Source organism: Chrysemys picta, chromosome 2, assembly GCF_011386835.1.
Source record: "Chrysemys picta bellii isolate R12L10 chromosome 2, ASM1138683v2, whole genome shotgun sequence".
In the NCBI taxonomy this organism is placed as follows: Eukaryota; Metazoa; Chordata; order Testudines; family Emydidae; genus Chrysemys; species Chrysemys picta.
The window spans coordinates 262,238,275-262,262,656 of NC_088792.1; the positions used below are offsets into that span (position 1 = coordinate 262,238,275).

At 40.2% G+C, this 24,382-nt stretch overlaps 1 protein-coding gene across 2 annotated transcripts in view; it reads right to left on the reverse strand.

The window, feature by feature from the left end:
* CSMD3 (CUB and Sushi multiple domains 3) overlaps positions 1-24,382 on the reverse strand; it is a 1,168,516-nt gene that overhangs the window by 714,639 nt on the left and 429,495 nt on the right. For both annotated transcript variants that reach the window (XM_005287288.4, XM_008168301.4), the window contains 2 exons: positions 21,593-21,670; positions 15,996-16,083 (listed from right to left, as the gene is read on the reverse strand). In XM_005287288.4, the coding sequence (XP_005287345.2) occupies positions 15,996-16,083; positions 21,593-21,670 (166 nt within the window). The remainder of the gene's footprint in view (positions 1-15,995; positions 16,084-21,592; positions 21,671-24,382) is intronic.

The following is a 24,382-nucleotide window of genomic DNA, read 5'->3' on the forward strand; positions in this document are numbered from 1 at the left end:
TAACTTTATCTGCAAAGGGAAAACAAAGTCTGAATTTCTAGGGAACACAATGAACTTCTCTATCCATAAAGAAAGGTACAAGTAAATATGGTTGGGTGCATTTCTTGTTGATTTTCTGAGTTGGTATCAGTGTCGACTTCCTTTTGTTCAAGATGAGATGCAGATGATCAAGGACACATAATGTGAACTGAACATGAGAGAGAACACGTTCTCTGGACTTGACTTTGTCTAAACTATTGTCAAGGTACAAGAAAATATGAATTCCTCTTTCTGAGGTATGCTTTCACTACAGCCAGGCATTTGGTAAAAATGTAAGGAGCTTAGGTCAAAGAGAAGCAAAGTGTACCAATAGTGGTGACCTGACACTACAAACCTCAGAAACCTCCTGTGGTTTAGGATAATTATCACATGGAAATAAGCATCCTGAAGGCCCAGGGCAGCAAACCAGTCAGTGATTTAACATGGGAAGCATCGATGCTAAGTCACCATACAGAGCCTCTCATATGTGATGAATTTGTTGAGGCCACATAAATTGAAGATAGATCTCATCCCTCCCTTGGATTTGGGGACCAGGAAATACAAAGAATAGAATCCCTTTCCTCGATGCTGCAGAGGGACCTCCTCTACAGCTCCCAGCACACACGAAATTTGGACCTGCAGAAAGAGCAGTAGCTCATGAAAGGGGTCTCTGAAGAGGAATGGGATGGGAAGGAGGGATCCACAGGAATCGAATGGCATACCCGATCTGAGGGTGCTTAGGACCCATTTGGCCATGGGTAGTGCGTGCCAAGCACCAAAAAAGTGACACAGCCTGTCCCCAAACTGGGGAGATAGAGGCATGGAGGTCATAGCTGGAATGATATCCTGGACCACAAAGTCAAAATGGCTGCCTGCTCAATGTTGATGGTGGACAAGCTGTTTGGCTAAAGTTAGATCCCCAAGGCTCTCCTCCTCTGTGATCTATGTCCTTTTCTGGAGAAATCCTGCTGTCTAGTAGGGAAGGACAACTTGCGGAACATACTCTGTGAGCAATATTGCTGCTATTGCAGATGCCCCCCATAATGGTGTCTCCTTGTGGCTGGGGTATAAATTCCCAATGAACATAAAGTAGCTTGGGTCTTATCATTTTTCTCCAACAACAAAAAGCAATCATCAAAAGGTAAGTCCTCTAAGCTCAGATGAAATCTGCAGCTATAGTGGAATTTTGCAACTGTGAAGATGTTCTCATGTTAATGACCACAGCTAATGCCATAATACTGGACAAACATCTGCCATGTCTAGAGGCAACTACAACAAAGTTTTGGCCACTAGATGGCCATCCACAATGAATACATTAAACTCCTCTCTGGAGGCATCTGTCAACTTATCTGTGAACTTGGACACAGCACCAAATTAAGCAAGTCATATATTGATAAGAGCACCTGCTGGTTTGCAATGCACATCTGTAAAGATGAAGTTGTGTAAACCTTTCTCCCCATCAAGTCCAGCCTATTAGATTCTTTGTCCTTGGAGGTAGACTTATACCCTCCTTTCCAAGATCTGTCATTCACCACTGTTACCACTATATGTGGGTAGAAGTCTCTGAGAATTGTCTATAGGTGAAAAATTGCTTGAGACCAAGCCTGTAATCTCAAACTTTAGACACTAGATACCGGGTTTTTTTGTTTGTTTGTTTTTTGCAGTGGTATGAATAGAATTAATTTCTTACCGGTACGCTGGACTCATGGGAGGGACACAAAGGTGGGGGCGCTACCAAAATGCGGGGGCACATGACTTCTCCACGTGACCATTCACAGGACTCCTCCTCACTCTGTCCCCAGCCCAGGGCCCCCATGCTCTCCCTGTCCTCTCCCCGTGATCCATCCCACATTATCTGGGAGGGGGCTCTGTCCCCCTCCCACTGTGCTGGAGACTTCTGATCCGCAGGGCTCTCCAGAATCACAGCGATAAAAGAAGCAGAACGTGGGGCTGCTGGGCGGCCCCACGCTGGCAGTTCCTTCTGTACAGCTGTACCAACCCCAGCCCTGCCTCCAGCCCTTCCATGCAGCTGCGTCTTCTGATTCCAGTCTGGAGTCTGTACGGCAGCCCCACTGGAGGACAGGGTGGGGGCAGGGGTCAGGGCGGTACGGCCGCACCAGAGGAACTGCCAGCATGGGGCCATCTGTTGACTCCACATTCTGCCCTTCCTATGTCTTTCCGGTACGGAGTATTGGCTATAAATATCTTACTGGTACAGCTGACCGGACTGGACCGCCATACTTGCACCACTGTTTGTTTGTTCATACCAGTCTTTTTTTCTCTTGCTTAGTATCACTTAAATCTCTGTTTTTTATAAATAAACTTAGTCTTGTTTTACCACAAAGCCATCTCAGTGCTGTGTATTAAAGTGAAGTGTGAGTTTTCAACTAAGCTAACAGGCTGGTATGTATGCTGTCCTTATTGAGGCAGCAAACTTAATTTCTGTAAGTGTCACAGTGAGAGAAACTGGACATTGTACAGAGACTCCATCCCAGACAGGGCAAACAAATGATCAGCCTCATCTGAGACCCAATACGAGGACAGCATCAGTATTGTGAATGAATGTGTAATTAATTCCTTGGAAGAGGCATCACACTTCCATCTGGTACTAGAACAAATGACAGTGCCAGAACCAAGGTCAGTATCAAGTCTGATTATGAGGTCTGTAGCATAGACGTTTTTGGTGTCAAAGATAGTGTTTGCACCAATGAGCTCATCAGTACTGAAAAGGACATTGGCTGCAACTCTGCACTCTGTGTTCACTCGGTCATTGTGGAATACAGTGCCAAAGCCCTGCAATCCAACTAGACAGTGCAATGGGCACAACAGAAGATGACGAGGAAGAAGCCATAGTCACAGAAAGCCCCTGAACTATTGAGGAATCTGTAACAGAAAGGCAGAGCTGGTCTGATGCCACCTTCTATGCCAATGGTGTGGAAACTGTCAGTACTGACACAAAAGTCACGGGTGCCGAATTCAACAGATGTCCCATGGCCGATACCAGAGTCAATGACACAGTATACATCCAGTGTCAGCATGGTACCCGAGCGGGAGTGGTTAGACGGCCAAGCTAACCAATCAGCAATCTTCTTAGAAGATGATGTTGAAGCTCCCTGATCTGTAGAAGTCTCGGCAGAATAACCAGAGGTGGGTAGGTTGGCACCCCAGACAGAGGTATGGGAGGAATATGGAAGGCCAAGCAGAAACGTGTATGTGTGAAGGGAACTCTGGCGGGAGGGCAGTCTCAAAATTGGGATTGGGAAATTTGGGATGAAACACAGCCTGGAGTGGGAAATGTGCATGCATGGGATGTGGGGAAGTGTTGTTTGAGGGCAGCCTGGAGGCAGGGTTTGGACTGATCTGAGTGCGGGAAGAATGAAGTATCTAGACAGGACAGCAAGGTGAACTACAAAGCAGGGAAAGGAGCTGGGAGGTAATGCAGGGATTAGTGACAAATTTTGAATAGGATTTCCTCTCCATCTAGTCCGTGTTTAAAATGCTGTCTAAACTCCAGGTGGACAATGAAGATGGATGTCTTCTAATCTGTGACCCTTCCACTGAATGATTATTCCCTACAGTATATTTCTAGTACTTTGGCCAACACACTTTTCAATTCTCCAAACAATGGAGCTTCCACCATTGCCTATGTGAAACTGCTCTACATTCTAATAGTTCTAAGATTGATATTTTTATCTAAATTACTTGCTCTAAATTTTATCCCATTGTTCCTAGTTATAACCTCCTTTCCATCCCACACCTGTTCTATCCTAGTTAAACTGTAAATTACTTTCAAAAATAGTGTTTATACCGCTAGAGACACAAACTTCAGTACCAGATGGCAGTAGATAATCATGCACCAGATAATGCCAATATTATAACTATTTTAAGTAGAACTCTATAGTCACAGTAAAATATGGCACTTGGCAGATCAACCACAAATGCTGAGCACTGTAGATCATAGGCTCTCAAAACCTGGCTGATTAGATACAATTCTAACTGGTACTTCTGGGACTAAGTTCTATCCATTTTGTACAATGAACATGTGCAAACATAGTGCCTCCAGAAATTATATGGATGGCGTGAACTGCACTCTCAGCAAGTTTGCAGATGACACTAAACTGGGAGGAGTGGTAGATACGCTGGAGGATAGGGGTAGGATACAGAGGGACCTAGACAAATTAGAGGATTGGGCCAAAGGAAGCCTGATGAGGTTCAGCAAGGAGAAGTGCAGAGTCCTGCACTTAGGACAGAAGAATCCCATTCACTGTTACAGACTAGGGACCGAATGGCTATGCGGCAGTTAAGCAGAAAAGGACCTAGGGGTTACAGTGGACGAGAAGCTGGATATGAGTCGACAGTGTGCCCTTGTTGCCAAGAAGGCTAACGGCATTTTGGGCTGTATAAGTAGGGGCATTGCCAGCAGATTGAGGGACGAGATCGTTTCCCTCTATTCGACATTGGTGAGGCCTCATCTGGAGTACTGTGTCCAGTTTTGGGCCCCACACTACAAGAAGGATGTGGAAAAATTGGAGAGAGTCCAGCGGAAGGCAACAAAAATGATTAGGGGGGCTGGAGCACATGACTTATGTGGAGAGGCTGAGGGAACTGGGATAGTTTAGTCTGCAGAAGAGAAGAATGAGGGGGGATTTGATAGCTGCTTTTAACTACCTGAAAGGGGGTTCCAAAAAGGATGGATCTAGACTGTTCTCAGTGATACCTGATGACAGAACAAGGAGTAATGGTCTCAAGTTGCAGTGGGGGAGGTTTAGGTTGGATATTAGGAAAAACTTTTTCACTAGGAGGGTGGTGAAGCACTGGAATGGGTTACCTAGGGAGGTGGTGGAATCTCCTTCCTTAGAGGTTTTTAAGGTCAGGCTTGACAAAGCCCTGGCTGGGATGATTTAGTTGGGAATTGGTCCTGCTTTGAGAAGGGGGTTGGACTAGATGACCTTGTGAGGTCCCTTCCAACCCTGATATTCTATGATTCTATATGCATACATACTGCAGGATACCATGACAAATGAAAATCATCTAAGTACATGGGACATATCAGAAAAAAAAATCAACTAGATTTTAGCATTACAATTACTACAGCTGAATCTTTGAAAGTTACACTGGTACACTGGTCTGTACAGCTATTGATAACGTTAGAAAATGCAGTCTTCTCACAAGAGAGAGATTTTCTTCTTTTTCCGGTACTTTAAATTGCAAGCATAAAAATAAACTTTCAAAACTACCCACAGATTATTGAGTGCCTTGGGCAGAGGTGCCAATTCCCACATGGCATGGCATGGCACTCAGTTTCTCCAATATAGTCTTTGGCACACTGATTATGGATGTGACATAAGTGTTTATGAAAAATCTTTAGGAAAATTCACTGTGAAACTTGCACTAGCAATCAATTTGTTTACATATTCAAAGCTATCATAGGAAGGGAAAGGGATGTACATGTCTTAATACTAATTTCATGAAAGCAGAGATTATCGTTATGGATGACAAAGTTCAATTAAAAGGATGGTGCTTGTGGTGCTCGTGTAACACCGACAGACATCGGTTGTCAGCGGGTGGGATGGAACCTAGGATCTCTGGAGCTAAATGCATGAGCCTCTACTGCATGAGCTAAAAGCTATATGCCCCTTAGCTAAGGCTGTAGAGCAGACTCATTAATCTTCTCTCTCTTAGTGTGTTTGGTGCCACTGGATGGGACAGAACACCACACCCAGAGGGTGTGTGGGTTACACTAGCGTAGGACTCAATAAACCCAGGTTCAATTTCCTTTTCTGCCACAATTTTTATGTGTGACTTTGGGCAAGATCTTTAGGGCCAGATTTTTAAAAGGTTTTCAAAATCACCTTGGTAAAATCAATGGGAGTTAGGCACCTAAACACTTTTGTAAATCCCACTGGGCACATCTCTGCATCTTAGGCACCTAAATACCTTTTAAAATCCAACTCTTCATCTCTCTGTGCCTCAGTCCAACCTCTGTAAAATGAAATAATAGTACTTCCCTACCTCATATATATGTGAGGTGCACATATACAATGGTAATGGGGGCCAGATAAAACATAATTAACATTTTAAAAATCAACAGTTACCAAAATTACCACACAATGGTGTCCTGGAGCTTGTCTGTAAGGAGAGTTAGTGCATGGCAAGCTGGAGTGTAAATCTACAGCACCCTAGTGGGCTGGGCACTAAGCATTCATGTAGACACAGATGCTGTGTGCGAACAGTTCCTAATGAGCACTAACCTGTTGCTGTTTGAAACAGCAGAGTACCGGGGGACATTGTGTCTAGTCTCCTTAACAAGGGGAGGGTCATAACTAACTTAGTCCTATCCCTATCTTAGGCCATAGTTCCTGCAATGTGATGCATGCAAGGTGGTCCTTGTGCACATTTCATTGAAGGATAAAAAGCATAAGCATGTATTGGTTGAGGATAGTAAAGACAGGCTAATTAGGAGACTTAAAGGTAAGATTCCAGAGATGTCCCCACTGAAAAAAAAAAAAAAAAAAACTTTATTTCTGATTTAAGACATCTATTTCAGGATATGAAATGTTGTCAACTAGCAGTGAGTCGCCTTGAGTCTATTCCAACCTTTATGCTCAAATAGGCATTTAGAATAAGAAACAAAGCTTTTAAAATGTCAAGACACAGCAATGGGGATTCTTACATCAGAAAAGAATATCCAAAACAGCAAGCGCATTGTGTCAGATCCCAAGGGACACTGTAAAATTCTGCAGTTTGTCTCAGAGCTTGTCTTACAACTTTTCTCAGGATATGTGAGAACATGTTTGTGGGAAAGCAGTCAGTTGCCATATTACTTACTATGGCTAGAATAAAATGCTTCCCTTGGTCCCAACAAGCACACTTAAAAGGCTCTGGAAAGTGGTGACAGGATACTGGCCAGGTGAGAACCCAAGAATGTTTATAAAATACTCTGATGCTGTGTTAAACCTGTATTGAAAGGAGATTCTGAGGAGTCTTCCTACAAACATTTTTTTTCCTCATCCACCTAAAATGTTGCATTTTTGACTTAAGTAATGCACAGTCAATTCTTGTTGGGGACTGGCAGCTTCCTCACACTAAAGCTGTAATTACTAACAATTTAAGTTTCTTGTTCTCCTTCTAGTAGTTAGAAGAAAGGCCATCCTTTCCATAAGACAGTAAGGCTCGTGATCGTTCCCCTTTATTCGACATTGGTGAGGCCTCATCTGGAATACTGTGTCCAGTTTTGGGCCCCACACTACAAGAAGGATGTGGAAAAATTGGAAAGAGTCCAGCGGAGGGCAACAAAAATGATTAGGGGTCTGGAGCATATGACTTATGAGGAGAGGCTGAGAGAACTGGGATTGTTTAGTCTCCAGAAGAGAAGAATGAGGGGGGATTTGATAGCAGCCTTCAACTACCTGAAGGGGGGTTCCAAAGAGGATGGAGCTCGGCTGTTCTCAGTGGTGGCAGATGACAGAACAAGGAGCAATGGTCTCAAGTTGCGGTGGGGGAAGTCCAGGTTGGATATCAGGAAAAACTATTTCACTAGGAGGGTGGTGAAACACTGGAATGCGTTACCTAGGGAGGTGGTGGAGTCTCCTTCCTTGGAGGTTTTTAAGGCCCGGCTTGACAAAGCCCTGGCTGGGATGATTTAGCTGGGAATTGGTCCTGCTTTGAGCAGGGGGTTGGACTAGATGACCTCTCGAGGTCCCTTCCAACTCTGATATTCTATGATTCTATGATTCTATGAAGGCTGCTCTTTACATCAAATTTAAGGTTTAAGTTTGAGTTGTGTTCTATTTTTCTTTTCTGTGATGAATAAGACATGATGGGGATTTGTTTAATTGCTTTTTATGTTTTAAAAAATACAGACATTTCCCCTTGGAAATCTAGTTATCTTGGAAGACTGGCAACTGGAAAGCTCTTAGGGCGATCATATTACATGTTTTGAGGTAGTGAAACCTGAACAACAGGGAAGAAAGATTTTTATTCATCCTGCTAAGCTTGTGTGAGTGTGTCTGTCTGTCTTTTGAGACTCCTTTAATGTAAACAAGTGATCAGCTTGAGAGAAAAGACATCAGTCATTTAATATCCCAATGTCCTGCTCCTTCAATTAACCTGTGAGAAATCTCACAATCCACATTTCTGAGACGGCTAACAAGTCTTCCAGGGAAAACCAGTCTTCATTCTCCTAATATTTATGAGTTAAAAACAAGCAAGTGGCTACAAAAAGAGGGTTTTTTCCTTCTTTGCAAGTCACACCCCCAAGTGGTTCCTTAAGTGAAGTTTATGAGAATCTTCAAGGAACAAAGTGATAGTGATAGGAGAAAAGGAATTGCTAACACAAGGGATGAATCAGTTGATATGTTTGCTTGTGTCTGATGAAGTGCGCATTCACCCACGAAAGCTTATGCTCCAATACTTCTGTTAGTCTTAAAGGTGCCACAGGACCCTCTGTTGCTTTTTACAGATTCAGACTAACACGGCTACCCCTCTGATACTTGATGTGTTTAAATGGCAATATAGTTATTTCTGATTAAAATGCTTTTAAAAAATGTTTTGTTTTACCTTTATCTGATCTAGATTTATTGTTAAATTATTCGCCGTAACTTACAAACAGCTGAACGAAGCAGCTAATTTCACTGGGGGAGGGGAATGACAGATGCTGACTCATTTTAAGGGAATCCATTATAATAGAAGATGGCCCAGTCTGGGACTTTTGTAAGAAAAGCAGGAATCAGATGAGGCCTGGTTAACAAGGCAATGTTGTACTAGTCAGGAGCTGTTCTGAGAAGAGACTGCCCAAAGAAAAGCTGCCAGACCAGATTGTTCCAATCTTTAAAATAAAATCAAACCAGAGTTGTTTGAATGTCTGGATAAAATGAGAGGTGTCTGCCCTGAGGCAATTTGGCAGAATATCGTTGAGGTGACAGAAAAGCCAGTGGGAAGGCTGTACTTTGGGAAGTTACTGGAGCTCTTATTTTAATGTGATACCAGCTCAATAACTGCTTCCACAGGGCGTAGTACATAATGGAAATATTTTCTACTTTACTTTACAAGCTACTTTTCTTATATTGTCTCTAAGGATGTCTATTGAATAAAAATGTTTGATCTGTTATTACTCCTACAGAGTCGGAGTTCCTATACTGACTACAAGACTTCTTGTTCTATGAAAATGGTGGGTAAGATAATAGCATAACATTGTCTTACACTAGCCATTCTACAATACCCAGAAGGAGACAAGGTCCTTTCTCTGCGAGCTTACAGTCTAACATGGTTCCAACCCTGCAAACTGATGAGCCTCCTCAGCTATAACTGAAGACAACAAGGGCATAAGGTGCTCCCAGAATAAAACCTAAGTAAGCGGCACAAAACACACAGCAGTGCTGTAATTTAGTGTTTTTATTTGTTTGTTTAAAATGGCATTGGGTGGGTGACATGTTTGTTGAAGTGGGTTTGTATTTATGAGCAGCTGAACAATGAAAAAGATGAGGATAAAGCTGGTTTCCAAACAAACAAAATACATCTATTTTCATTCACTATATTTAGTGATTTTTTTTTTATTTTGTAGAATAGTGTATTAACAATGTCACAACTTCAAAGTGATCAGTATATGGGAAAATATTAGATAAAATTAGGACCAAAATGTAAGGTTTGAGGGTGGGGTAGCTTTTACAAAACTATAATATTTCTATGATTTTTGTATATTTAACTTCCAAATGAAATATATTTTCCCCTTTTCCTGTCCCTGAAAACCAAAATATTTTGATTTTGAAAAGCTGCTGCAGTGCCTCATGGGAGTTGTAGTTTAGGCACTTTGTGCTATCATTCTCCTTGTGCACCATGGTGTCCCCTCTTGATTAGAGGAGGAGAGGATGCATCATAGTGATTGCATGACTGCAGTGAATCATGGGAGATAAAGTCTGGTCCCTAGAGAAGAATAGCAGAACAAGTCCTTGACTTTTTAACTAGCCCTAAATAAAACAATGTACATTGCTTCCAAGTTTTGAGGAGGTCCTCCAATGACATTTCTTGCAGGATCAGAATTCATTAGGGGACCAGGAAAAATGTGGCTCAACCTAACTCTGCCCCCCTCTTGCCTTCTGTTGTTCTCTCTCAGTTTGCCTCTCCACCATTTGTACTCCAGCCCCATTTCCCTCTCATAATCTGCCTGTAGTGAGGGACTTTTAGCCACCACTTGCTCTTCTTCCCTCCCTAGCTCTTTCATTCCTGTCTGCCAGCCAGCAGCAGGTATTTCCTGTATCGTGTGTTGGGTAACAACAGGTGAAGATTCCTTGTTTCTAAAAGTGAGCTGGCTTTTCATTAAGAAAACTATTTCCACAGATGCTGTAACTGTATCTAGCATTCCAGCCATGTAAATACAAACTGACTTACTAGTGCCTCCTCCTCTCTGTGCATTGTTTGCCGGGACTGCTCAAGACCTGAATGCTTGGAACTCTTTGAGTTGGCTTCTTAAATGCCTTCATGCTGTTTCACATCTGATCCTCCTTGATGAAACATAGAAGCCTTGTCTTATAACAGGCTTATTCAAAGTGATGCAAGCTACGAAAGTGAGATCTTGGAAGAGTGTTGCCATTTTCATAATGTAATAAAAATACTGTAATGATAACTAATAATTAATAATAAATAGTATGTAATAAGCATGTCATAAAAACAAATGTTATATTTCCAAGATCACTGATTTTATAATTTATGCTCAGGTAAAGGAGAAAATCCCTGGAAATATTCATTTTTATGAGGGGGTTCGCGAGACTTGACATTTTAGTGAAAGGGGTTCACAGGTTATTAAAGTTTGGGAACCATTGCTCTAGGGACACAGCTGATACTGCCATCTAAGTGTGGCCTGTTGCACCTCATAGTCCTTCAAGCACACTGACCGTCTAACCGGTCTCCCACTTTTTGTATATGTTATCTCTATTGATAGACTCCGTCATCTGTTCCACAGTCGTCTTTCTATATCTGACCACATCCCCTTTTTGTGTCTGCAGAGGCTGTCCTAGCAAATTCTATGGGCTGCTGGCTTTGCCTCAGGGATGCTCCCAGGCCTCCTTGTAAAACTAGTTGCTCTGCGGTGCGTCTGGATTGGCGTTTGGACAATGCCCGCACTGCATCCTAGCATGTTAACTATTTCTGGGGATCCTAGACTTCTGATAGTGTGCATACAATCGGGAAAGATAGATGGCCATCCATTTAGTTGCTAGACTCCCTTGCCATCCTTTGGTCTAGATTTTTCCTTAATAACTCCCAGTTTCTCAGGATCTGGCTGGAGTCCCTCAGAAATCAACACATGTCCAATGTAGGGAACCTCAGTTTTCCTCAGCTTCAGCTTGTCTGCATTCAGCCTAATATTCTGCTCCCAGAACCTGTTTAGAAGTTGCTGCAGCTTAGTAGCATGCTTCAGAATGTCATTTTACTTGACATCACTTTCTCCTACAGTAAGAATGTCATCTGCTACAGTCTTGATACCTAGGAGTCCCTCTAGTGCCTCGATCAGTTTACAGTGCAACACCTCTGTGGCCAGTTGCAAAGGAACGGCAAAGTTTGTTGGTTGGCTGGATGGCTCATTTAGCTCAATGACACACTGTGCTAGTATCAACCGGTTTCATGATGGCTCCTCTTTGCAGTTCCTTCTTCAGTGACTCCAACAGTGGAGCTCTGTGTTTTGGTAGTCTCATGGACTGCACGCAGGGTCTATTTCAAACTTCAGCCTTCCCTTTAGGTGTCCATCTTCTTGAAATGTCCTGATAGTCTGTTAGAATGCTGGATGGGGTCCATGGTGACTGTTCTCTCTCTTCTGTCATGCCGAGGATAGTTCTGGTGTTGTACTGTGATCAGATCCATGGCTTGCACAGCAGTGGATAGTACGCCTCTGTGTCAACTAATATAAATTCCAAGTGATAACATCTCTTGTTTCATGGGTTTCTTATTGAAAGCCTGAATTTGCCCACTGGCCTCAGAATGCTTTTATTGTACATCCCTAGCAATTGATCATATTTCTCCAGTCTAGTGTTGCTTCTCAGTATTGCTAGGATTACTTTGCAGCTGGCTGCACAATCCATCTCAAATCAAATCGGTTGTTGACCTAAAAGTATTACTGCAGATATGGCAGTTGAAGGGCTGGCAGCCTTCTTCCGCAGTGTGTGTACATTGAGCGTCTTTTAGATCTGCTAATGTCACATTGCAGTTATCCTCCTCTTCATTGAAAATCTCAGCGTCCTGAATTTCTGCATGTACTGCTGGTTTTTTTTTTTGTTTTTTCCCCCTTCCTAGGGTAGCTCTGGCAGGGGGACATAAAGCAGCTCTATTTCCCACACCCCTTGCACCATTGCCCATAGGTATTTTCCTTTTCTGCCTTTCATGTTGCTTTGTATATATGCTAGACTATGATGACCGCATCCTCAGTTAGTCTCTGTCCTGCTTTTTGGGTTTCTTTAGCTTGAGCCTGTGTACATGTTCTGCACTAGAGGCTATTGTTTTTGATCCTTTCCCTGGACAGTTCAGCTGCCCTTGCTAGAAGCATTTCTCTAGGGTTAGATCTGTTTCTCTCAGCAATCTCTTCCATAAACTGGAAACCCATTTCCTACAAATTATCCTGTCTCTGCTTATGGAACTTTTAATGTTTCCAAAGTTACATGTGGAGGCCACAATTCTCAGCTCTGTAATGTAAATATCTATTTCTTCTTCTGCATCTTGGTTTTGGGTAAAAAAAAAAAAAAACAGTATCTCTCTACAATTTCATTCCATTGGGTTCACAGTACTCATCCAACACCTTTATCAGTACTTCCTGTGTTTGGGGTATTATTTCAGGTAACAGTGTCTCACTCACTTCTTGTCCTTCCCCCTGCCCAATGAGATAGTTGTAAAAAAAAAATTATATTTACCTTAATTTTCTCATCTTTATCCCCATAGCCAGCTATATACCATGAGATGCATATATATAAACTCAATTATTGTTTCCACTGCTCCTATGCTTGCGTAATTATAACTATAACTATATATATATATATATAACTTATTTAAGTTATATATATATAGTTATTTATTTATTTTTTTAAATCTGGAAATCAAGCTTTCTGGTGGCTTGAGTTCCTCCATGCTGCTTGATTGCTTTATTTCTAGCTGCTGCTTTGTTTTCCTTTCACTCATACTCTCTTCCTCGCTGTGCATCTCTGTAGGCTGACTACCACCACCGTACTTTCTGAACCTTGTCTTGAGAGAGGACTCCATGTTTCTAAAATTAAACTGGCTCCTTATTAAGAGAACTATTTACAGAGGTTCTATGCTTGCAGCTAGCATTCCAGCCATGTGCAAAGAGACTGATTTCCTGGAAACTCCTCAAAACTCTTCCTTCCTGAAACCTGAAATCTCTCCAAGCTCTATGCAGGTTGCTACAGCAATGTGCAAGGCGTAGAGCAGTGAGAGGTGGGAAGGACAGGCACACTGGCTCCTTATCCCACCACCATGCTCCAATCACTAGAAGCACCCAACACAATCATCACATGTAGCCCAACACCCAGACTTCAAGGGGCCTTATTGACAGAGAGAGTTGGGGGGGAAATCAGTTGAAGATGCCTGGGTCAGCTGTTGTGATGACTTGGAGTAGCTGAGGGGAATCTGGTCGAGCTGGTTAGGGAATGAGGGAGGCTAGTTCCTCACCTTGTACTGCTGTTGGTTCAATTACCTACCACCACCACTGCCTCCTCCTCCTTTACCCGGCTATTCCTTCCTGGTGGTATCCATCAGGAAGAGTGGTATGACAAGAGGAGGAGAGTCCGCTTAGCTGCCTGCTCATCAGGTGCCACAGCAGACCAGTGGTAGAATGAGCAACTGCAGGCATATGCCTACTGCTTGTCCATAGGTTAGCTGATTATGTGATAATTCTGCTGCGATGCAGGGCAGGCAGACAGAGGCCTGCAGGGAGAATGATCCCATGAGATGCATGGATAAATGAAATAAACTGATTAGCCTGTGTTTCATTTCTCAGCTTGGGGGGGGCAGGGAAGCAGAATTAATTAAGAGTGAACTTGTTTTTAAAATCCCTTCCTATTCAAGAATCTCAGATATCACTTGTTACACCAGGAAGGATTTCCCCCCAAATATTATTTTTAACTAGACTTGACTGCTTCCCTGTGTCCCCAATGTGCATATACAAGCTCCGTGGCTTCAGCCTTTGAAGAAAAAATGTTGCCTTGGCACTGCATCAGACTTATCAGTTGAATATCTGTATCCCAGGGAATAAGGAGACTGAGCTCTGCCTGCCTCCATTGTCACCACAGTTGATGTAACAATCTGCATTGCTTGCAATCTGCCATTACCTTCCTCTGCTAATTACATTTTCAAAAGGGCTGAGTATTGCCACAGTCTCCCCATAGCAGACCCAGTGTACCCAAGGGGTTCAGGAGAGCCTGCTCACCTGCTTCTGACATCTGGCTTGATATTACCAGCTAATTCACTATAGATGCACTACTTATTATGAAGGATTATTATTATTAATGATGTCTTAAGTACCAACAACGTGCTTGGTCTTATGCACCACAGGAAATAGAGCTGGTTCCTGCTCTGATGGGTTCATAATTTGAAAAAATTGCAGAGAAGATAGAACACTGTGGGACTCACAGAAATGGGAGTTGGAAATGAGTTGGAGATATTTTGGTTTGCTTGGTTTTTATGTTTTGACTGTTAGCTTACTTCCAATGATGAGCTGCAGAGGCTTATCCTGAAGTCTGTGAACCCCCTGTAAAAGAGATGGCCTTTGGGGTCGTTCTCATTTTTTTAAAATGAAAACTAAAGGTGAGATTTTCAAAAATATCTAATTGAATTAGGCACTTAAGTCCTATTGAATTTAAATCGGACTTTGGCATCTAACTCACTTAGGCACTTTTGAAAATCCCACCCTAAGTCTCTAGTACCCCCTCTCTTTTATTTTCCCTCAAAATTGCATCAATTTTCATGCTAACCCTGGTATATGTTAATTGCCAAGACTGAAAGGAGTATGCAGCTCAGCTCCAGTGCTGTAGGAGGCAGCTATGACAGTGTAAAGGAATATGCAAACAGTTTTTAAATAAAACAAGTTAGTAAAGTTTGATGTGTGCCCCAAATCCTCTCACTAGAGCTCCTTAAGATGCTTAGATTGCTCCAGTGCATAGTGGTGTGATAATAAAGGAGAGAAAATTAATTATATATCAGGGAGGGAGGGAGATAGGAAAAAAAATGTTTCACAACAACCCCCAAAACATTACATCTTGTTTCAGTTGTTAAAATTATCAGCTATCTCCATTATTGACAGGACTGCAACAGCTGCTAACGGGGATTTCCTTCTTGTAGGTGCACATGGGGACGTGTACCGGTAGCCTGGAGAAACTCTAACACTGACAACTGCTCTAGAATGCAAGAGATGGGGGCAAGCTGCTTCTACACTGAGTTGAGAGAGCTATCACCACTGCAGCCTGCCTCTCGTCTCACCAGCGCATGCTTGCCTAGACCTGACCCTGCCTGATGACCATTAAAATGGTATTTTGAATGAGCCTGAAATTTGTCAGCCAGTGGAAACCACTTTGACTAGCCCGAAGATACCTGTTTTCCTCCCTCTCCCCCACACTATCTTCTTTACACACGTCCTCATCTTACGTGTCCCACAAAAGCCTCCATTTCTACATATAACCCCTGTATTTGTAGGAGTAAGGTAGCTGAGTATTTAAGTAAGAACTATTTTAAATAACCCTCCTCAATTAAATTCCTTGAAAATCCCCAGCTATTTGTACCACTTCCCAGTATATTACAGACAGCTTTACCCTTAATACTAAAATATAAATAGTGGACTATATTTTGCCATCTGATTTTAAATAGAATTCCCCGAAGGTTGGCCAGTGGTCTTGGTATTTTTTTAAAATATATATATTTTAAGGTTTTTTTTTTAACAATGTATGTATTATAGATATGATACAATGGTAGGGTTAACATTTTACCTAAAATCTGAGCCTAGTCGTTTTCCATTTTCTGGCTCTCCAGGATCTGGACACAAATTGGATGCCTGTTTAATACCTCCTTCATTTACTGTAAAAGAAAAGAAAACACACTTTTAGGAAACCGAGAAATATGAAGTTTTGTACAATTAATAGTTTGAAAAACTTACTTTAGCTACAATGTTGCTACTTCAAAAACACCAAACAGTTACTAGATTTTGGGGTAGATCACAATCTCCAGTTTCAATACATTTATTTTCTTTCAATGATAAGTGCAACTTTTAAAGTATGTTTTATATTTGTATACAGCAAATTCTAGAAGTTTTATGATAAATAGAAAAAGTACCAAATAGCTCTGTTTATTTGCTCATCATCTTATTGAATCCATATACATATTCCTTATATTTCTTTACAAAAAATAATATTTAAAGTTAATGAACTCTTCATTAACATTTGCTGGAACATGTGGGAAATTTTCCTCTGACCATAGTTCAGTAATGTCGCTCTTGCCTTCTCCCCTAGTGTCTGACCTGCTTGCCTTGTGTCAATGACAAAACTTCAGTGGAGTTGGGTCAGATAGGCTTTAATTACTGGTGTGAATCCAAATATCCCAGAATTTGTAGGCATGGGGGAAGCTTCAAGATCTGAACCAAGTTTGACTTTCACAAATTTCTTAAAATGAACCAAACCAAATCCTCAGAGCTGGATATTCCCAAACCATGGGGGTTTGAAATCTTTACGTGGATTTTAAATTTTTATCTTGGATTCATCTCTTCTTATAAAAAAAGATTAAGAACTGATCCGGGTGCCTTTTACACACACAACCTTTTATTTTAGTGGAAGCTATGCACATATGAAGAATCTAGAATTGATACCCAAATTAGTGTATTTTTTCAATAGTTTGCACTGTCTAGTTTTGTCATTTTTTACACACCATGTTTGTTCTACTATAAAAAAATGAAACATTTATAGTTTGCAAGAGTTTCAATTCCAAAAAATACTTCTAGCCCAGTTTAGTTCTGTTTGTCCTAGTTGTGCACTGAATTAAGAGTTGATGATCAGGAAATAAATCCATATCACAGGAGGCTGGTCAGCTGCTACCTGAGGAATGTTTAGGCTTAAGATGAAACTATTTTTAATGTTTTCAAAACTAAGTGATGTGAAGCCAAGGCATTTATGTTAAGAGGAAAAGATATTTAACCTGTCTTTGTTTCTGATGAGTTAAGTCAATGGGCTTTGGCATAGCAGGGTGACAGCTTTCAACATAACAAAATAAAACTCCTTTGGGAGAAAGGGCTTATATATATAATTAAGCTAATCAGAAATGACTTATTCACACAATTTTTTAAAATTGATTTTATGAGAGAGAGAGAACACTTGTTTCTAATTAATTACATGTCTAAACTGTCAGAGTCCACCTCTGCAGGAATAAAAGTTTGACACAGGCCGATACTAAGGTACCCTGAAATAGGGTACTCGCCACCTATCTTTTCCCATGGCCCCATGTGAGGAATTGCCATAGGTGTGTTTGAGGGACTCTCCCTTGCCTTGAACATGGGGTACTTATACTCACAAAAGGTGGTAAAATTAACTTAATAGTGATAGGTGAGGTCAGGACCATACAACAAAGGTGAAAGGATGGGGAGAAAGTGATCATTATTTACTTTTTCTTCAGTAGTTGGGGGGCCCTTTTCAACCAATGGACCCTCACCTCAGCCTTTGCTGGCTCTGGCCATACTATTCAGTCTTTCTGTCCTGAAAGAGCTACAGCATGGATGGTCTGATATTGGCAGCAAGCAAAGGTAAGTGCCTGTTCATCCACTTTGGAATACACAGGGCTAGCTGGATTTCTACTTTTGTGACTGGAAAGGAGTTTTCCATTAGCAGCACATTAGCTGAAGAATCAGAAGTTTTTCTCACTTTACTCTGAGAAACTGAATGAGGCTCCAGGGTAGGCTGAAAGTGTGTAACCCAGAGAAAGCAAACACTGAAGGATCCATGTGTTTGGCAGTTATGGTTCTGCCATCGATAGGAGTCCATATGGACAGTCCAGGAAGAACTTGTTATTTAGAAATTTAGATGGGAATCCATGTTGGAGTACTTTGTGTGTCTTGTATGGTCCCAAAGTCCAAGGCAGGGCCTGGGAATTAAAGAGACAGTTAGTGGCTAGTCCACATAGAATGGAACATTACCACTGTGCACAGGCAGAGGAATTCTTAGGTGACACTGACTGTCTACTTAGGAGGAATTCTAAAATGAGATTATGTTTGTGGGTGGGGTAGGAGTGGCCTTCAGTCAAGATTTTCTGTGGTTAAAAGTTTATTAAAATTGTGGCCAGAAGCTTTTATTGGCACTGCCCCAGGCAATAGTTCTCAGGAAATAACCGACATGACATCCCAGAATTTGATTGGATTATACAATATTTAGGGGACTTTTAACATTATTGTACTATATGCATATGTAGATACAAGATTTTACTTTACTATGACTAAATGAACAGGACAAAAATCCAGCTTTAAACAGGACTTCCTATTTTATTGTATTTCATCTTTCAGTAATTGAAACAGAATATTTTATTCTTGTACTCTGCGTAATTCTCAAAAATGGTAATACTGTGGAAGTTTACATGAAAAGAGCAGATTCTGTACTGATTTAACAGCATGAAAACAATTGGATTCTACACATTTCAGCTAAAATAACAAGCCTGAGAAAGTGTGTGCTGCTTTATGTCATCATCCCTAAACTGTTGCATTCTTAATGAAATACAATGAAACAGAACTTAACATGATACGTGGGTGTATTTTATATTCATTCAGAAAATTCTGAAAGACTGTACTAAGGGAAAAATATAAATCCAACAAAAATTAAAAAATGACACACACACACACACACACACACACCATTTAGAACTTCAGAACAAAAAAAAAGTTATAGTTAGAATTCATTAAACTGACAACTCTAATTTTGGCCCCAATACAGCAAAGTGTTTTAAGCACATGCTTAAATTCTATCCCTATTCATGTTCATCCCTAAACATGCTTGGCCAAACATGGATGGTCTACTGAGTTTGGAGCCTTTGTACAGTTGGTGTAGAATGCGACCACACATAAAACTTGACTTTTTTGTTTATAAAAATATAACTACTTTACAGTTTCCCACTTTTCCCATTATCCCATACAGTCCTGTGACAACTGTTAATGGGCATTTTATTGTAAACAATGGTGTATCATGAGTGAGGCATCCCTTCATGGTCTGAGCATGGGACTGGGAGCCAGATATTGCTGTGGTGTAATTCAGACTCTCACACCAATCCCCTTATGACTTTGGGCCTTAGTCTGACCATTTGTAGAGTCAGGATGATGCTTATATATATATCACAAGGGTATATGGCCTCACTCATGCAAACACTCATGCACATGCTTAATGTAGTCTCACATGAGGAATCCTAATGGTTTCAGATGCCTAAGATAAGCATTGAATGAGTGTTTGCATGTTCAGGGGTTAAAATTGTAAAATTCTTTGTAAGTGAAAAACATCATATACATGTTTTCTATTTTGTTGTGTTTAGGTGTGTATTCAGCAGAAGTAAGACAGAGAGAACAAACATGAAAACTGTCTCAGGACAGTAGTTTCCTGAGGCTTAGATAATCCAGGACAGTAATTTAAGGAAGCCATTTATTGATATTATTACAAAAAACAGATATATACATAATCTTCTCTGTTGAACTGTTAGACAGTAGAGGGACATCATTCATTTTAAAAGACTCTGTTCTTTCATTGTTCTGCATACAGTGCTCCCATTGAGGTTCCATTGAGAATTCTCTCCAACAATCATTGGCACAATGTATTTTTATTGAAATATTCTCTTTTTATACATTTACAAAACAGCCTAAATGAACACAGAATTAAACAGAACGATAAAATTGAACATCTCTTCTAAAAACTTTGAATCTGTCTGACCGAGTTTTAAATGAACCAAAATGTGTATCAATTGTTTGTAGGGGCTAGCTGCTCATTTGTGTTGTCCATCTCTGACTCCCTGACAAACCACAATACTACATACTTAAATTTTATATGGAATATCCACAAAATATCAGCTATGTAGAACTTCACTGATATAAAGATTTGGCACTAAACACACTATCATAGCTTGAAGTTCCTAGCCACTAATGCATTAAAAGCTACATCTAGATATCTTAAAGTTGGTCTTGAAATAAATGACAAGGCTAATAAATTAGTGGAAATGGAATAAATATGGAAATTTGTATTTGGTATAATAAGAAAATGATTGTGATGATATAAATCAATCTTTGTGTCAACCATTCTATTATCAATCAATATTGTTTACATATATTTACATTTTACAGTTTTATATATTTTCAAATAGGCTTGTATCTATTTTACTGTATTTCATGTCTTACAACCACCGTACTCTCCCTTGAGCCAACAGTGTGAAAATAACATGGGTTTTTATTTTTTTAAAAGCATCTTAACACGTTTTTGAGATACAAAAGAAAAAGCTTCCAGAGTTGTTTAGGTGATACTCTTTACAGATAAATTAAATCTGGCAATACTGTAAACTGCTATGATAAACTGAATTGAAGTGTGGCTTATTTTATTACTTTTACTTCGTAAAAGCTATAGGGGCTTGCCACTTTAGGAAACCTTTATCTAAAAATGCATGACTCGCATGCTGACAATTTAAAAACTACAAGCTGAAATTCCATTGAAATGCATTTTCTTTGGGAAAGTCACTGTCATGATAAATCCTGGAAACTGACCTCAAGACTGATATCTCAGGCAAATATTATCAGCGCAAATATATCCTGCCTAGGGTGCATGCAAAAGCACGCAAATTCAATAAGTCTTCCCCCCCACCCCCGCTATGAATAATAATGAAATGTGGACACATGGTATGCATTTACCCCATATTTGATTTAACAAATTATTTAAATATTTTAAATGTGGTTCTACTCTGTAAAAATGCCATCTTTTCTCAGCAGATCTTCTTCTTGATATATTCAGAGGCATATCTGCTTACTCTAGTTATTTGAAATAAGTTCTTACTACTTTCAATCTTGTTAGCCTTGCAGATTCAACACAGCTAACATGAAGTATCATGAAGTGTCATCAAGGGCTTGATACTGCAAGGTGCTGAGCACACTCGACCTATTTGCTAGGACGGTTTACCAAGTTCTAATCTGAGCTGAGCCATCTGAAGGCAAAGAGACTGTTGGAATGACACTGAGAATATCATTTGAAGAAAATACGTTGTTGCATTGTTGTAACTGAGGGTGTATTCCAGGTTGAGTTTTGCAAGACTGGTAGTTACGGGAAAGAGGGGATATTTTTATTTGCATACTCATCAAATTTGATTTGAAATCATTGAGACACAATAAACAGGCACCCATGATTTATAGAGAGCTTCCCTTCAGAGTAAAACCACACTTTAAAATTGACCATGCAGATTGTAGAAAGATATTTAAGGCAGTTATATTATTGGAAATATATAAACATTTTTGAAAACACGCACAAACAACACAGACAGCACAAACTTCACTCTTGCACTAGAAAAAAGTAACAAAAAGGAGTACACTCACAGATAGAAAACTTGTTGCTGTTGTCTTTCCCTGGAAACAATTTAAATCCTCTAGATTTAAAATCTATGGCCTTTTTCACTAGTTAAGAAAACAAACAAAAACATGTATCAGGTAATACAGTCTAAAAGATTTCATTTCAATTGATTATTCAATTTGTTATCATGGAAGTATGCAAGTTAGAGTAACTGCTTTCTAGTAAGCCAGCATTATGTACCCACAATAGAAAAAAACAAAATAAAACAAAAAAGCCTTTTACACAAAAGAAAAGTACTCAGATCAGATTGTGTATAAGGTACAGGAAATGAATAACATTTACATATGTTACTTTTTTCCCTCCAATGTATGCACAGTGCCTCTGATGCAAAACAAAAATGAAAGCTAAAGATAATAGTTTCCATGCATCATAAGTGGTTTTGTAAAACTTTGCCACACAATTATGGAACCTGGTAAATTAATGACTGAATGAGTGATTTGAAACATGTATTTTCCTTATAGTTGGTACTAACATTTTTTTTTCTCTGAAATTTTCAAGAACTCTGCAATGGTATCTGCTAATAAATTGTATAAAATGCTGTATGCTATTCTGGAGATGCCCTATAAATAAGGTGTAAATGTTTCACAGTGAGGGTAGTTAACCACTGGAATAATTTACCAAGGGCCGTGGTGGATTCTCCATTATTGGGAACTTTTAAATTAAGACTGGATGTTTTTCTAAAAGATATTGACTAGGGATTATTTTGGGGAAGTTTTGTTGTACAGGAATATAGATGATTGCAGAGGTCCCTTCTGTCCTTGGAATCTATAAATTATCTGAAATTTCTGGAATAACAGTCTATTTGTGTAATGCTCATAATTTGATTATACTTCTTCACTGACAGAGCATCTTTTTTTAAACATGTGTTAATCACATTATACCTAAAAGCATATTCACGTCCAAATCATAGCCCCAATTCTGAAGTCAATAGGTATCCCATAGACTAGGGATCGGCAACCTTTGGCACGCGGCCTGTCAGGGAAATCTGCTGGCAGGCCGGGGTGGTTTGTTTACGTGCAGCATCCACAGGTTTGGCTGACCGCAGCTCCCACTGGCCACGGTTCGCCGTTCCAGGCCAATAGGGGCTGCGGGAAGCAGCGGCTAGCACATCTCTTGGCCCATGTCGCTTCCCACAGCCCCCATTGGCCTGGAACGTTGAACCACGGCCAGTGGGAGCTGTGATCGGCTGAACCTGCAGACACTGCAGGTAAACAAACTGTCCCATCAGAAGATTTCCCTGAAGGGTCACATGCCAAAGGTTGCTGATCCCTGCCATAGACACAAAGAACTAATGGCAGGATGGGGCTCATATTACTACTCTCCCAGCAGATACTCTACAACAGAACACAACCAAAACAATATGCATCACAATGTTGGTTGTTCTCATGTCTCACTTACTAAAGTGACAACTAAAAAATTCACAATCTTATAATTCAAAACACATGCTAAAATAGATCTTAAAACCTTGAATATTTTAGCAGGAATCCTTCTGCAACTCTAAAACATATATGAATATTTGGAAAGGTTTATTTGTGGATGCCCAAATAGCCTACATGGGTTTTTTTTTTAAAAAAAAGCAGCTTCACAGCAGTTCCAACTACCTACTTTCAATTTTTGCCTCATTTGTGACCCCTAAGTCTAACATGGAAGGTCCAGCCTTTATCTGTGAAATACAAGTTTATTTTCTATGATAACTCATGCTTAGATCTTTCCTAAGTAGAAAATCTAAATTCTGTTTTTGATAGTTTTATGATGTACATACTAATCCAGTTGGGGCTATAACACAACCAACAATGAAATTGGCTTTAAAAATGGAAGCATACTATTCAGGTACACTGTTTTTAACTGAGTGCTTTGCACCTGAAACTTAAAATATGCTCAGCTATTCTAATTTTGGTTCCGCAATTGCCCCCTCTCTCTCAGAAACATTGATTTTTGAGGTCTATTATGGCCGATGACTGACCTTCCTTTCTTTCCAAATTAGCTCTGGAAAAGCCCTTAGTTCTTGGGGCTGTATGGCTTTTTTGCTATACCCAATCAGTTCTGAGGGAGCATGGTTGTCTCCAGGCACATTTGAAGCAGATGATATCAAATGAAAGGAGGAAAGAAAAACAAAACAGAAAAGTCAAAAGGAGGAAAGGAAAAAAAGAGGAGAGAATGAAAGCACAGAAGAGAATGGTTTCCTTTGAAATAGTCAGATGACTATCTGTGATATTTTCTCCAAGTAAACAGTGCACCCTGCTGCAAAAATGTGCTAACTAAACTAAACTAAACCAAAAAAGAAGGTTTATCTGGAGATTGGGTGCATTGTATCCATGATATTTTCTAACAGTGGATACATCATAATTACAGTTCAAACGGCAGCAGGAGTTGTAAGTTGTCTGCAGGGAACTATTGAAGATGAAGTCTGAACAAGGCAAAGATTAAAAATATATATCAGGGAAACCTGAGCAAAGCAGATGAACAATGGGAGATAGAGGACAAAGGAACTTTTAAGCAATGATTACACTTATTTTACAAGAAGAAATAGTATCCAAAGGGATTCATAAATGTGACATGAACAAAAAAAAGTAGCTGAATTACTTAAAAATAATCATACATGAAAAGTGCAAGAATTTCAAAAGGAAAAGTATCCAAGGAACTTTAAAAAGTTGAAATGACAGTTTGGGAAGCGATCAAATAGCTACTGACATTTATATCTCTACATTTTGGGGTAAGAAACTGTGCTTTTCTCTGTGTTTGGAAAGTGTCTAGAA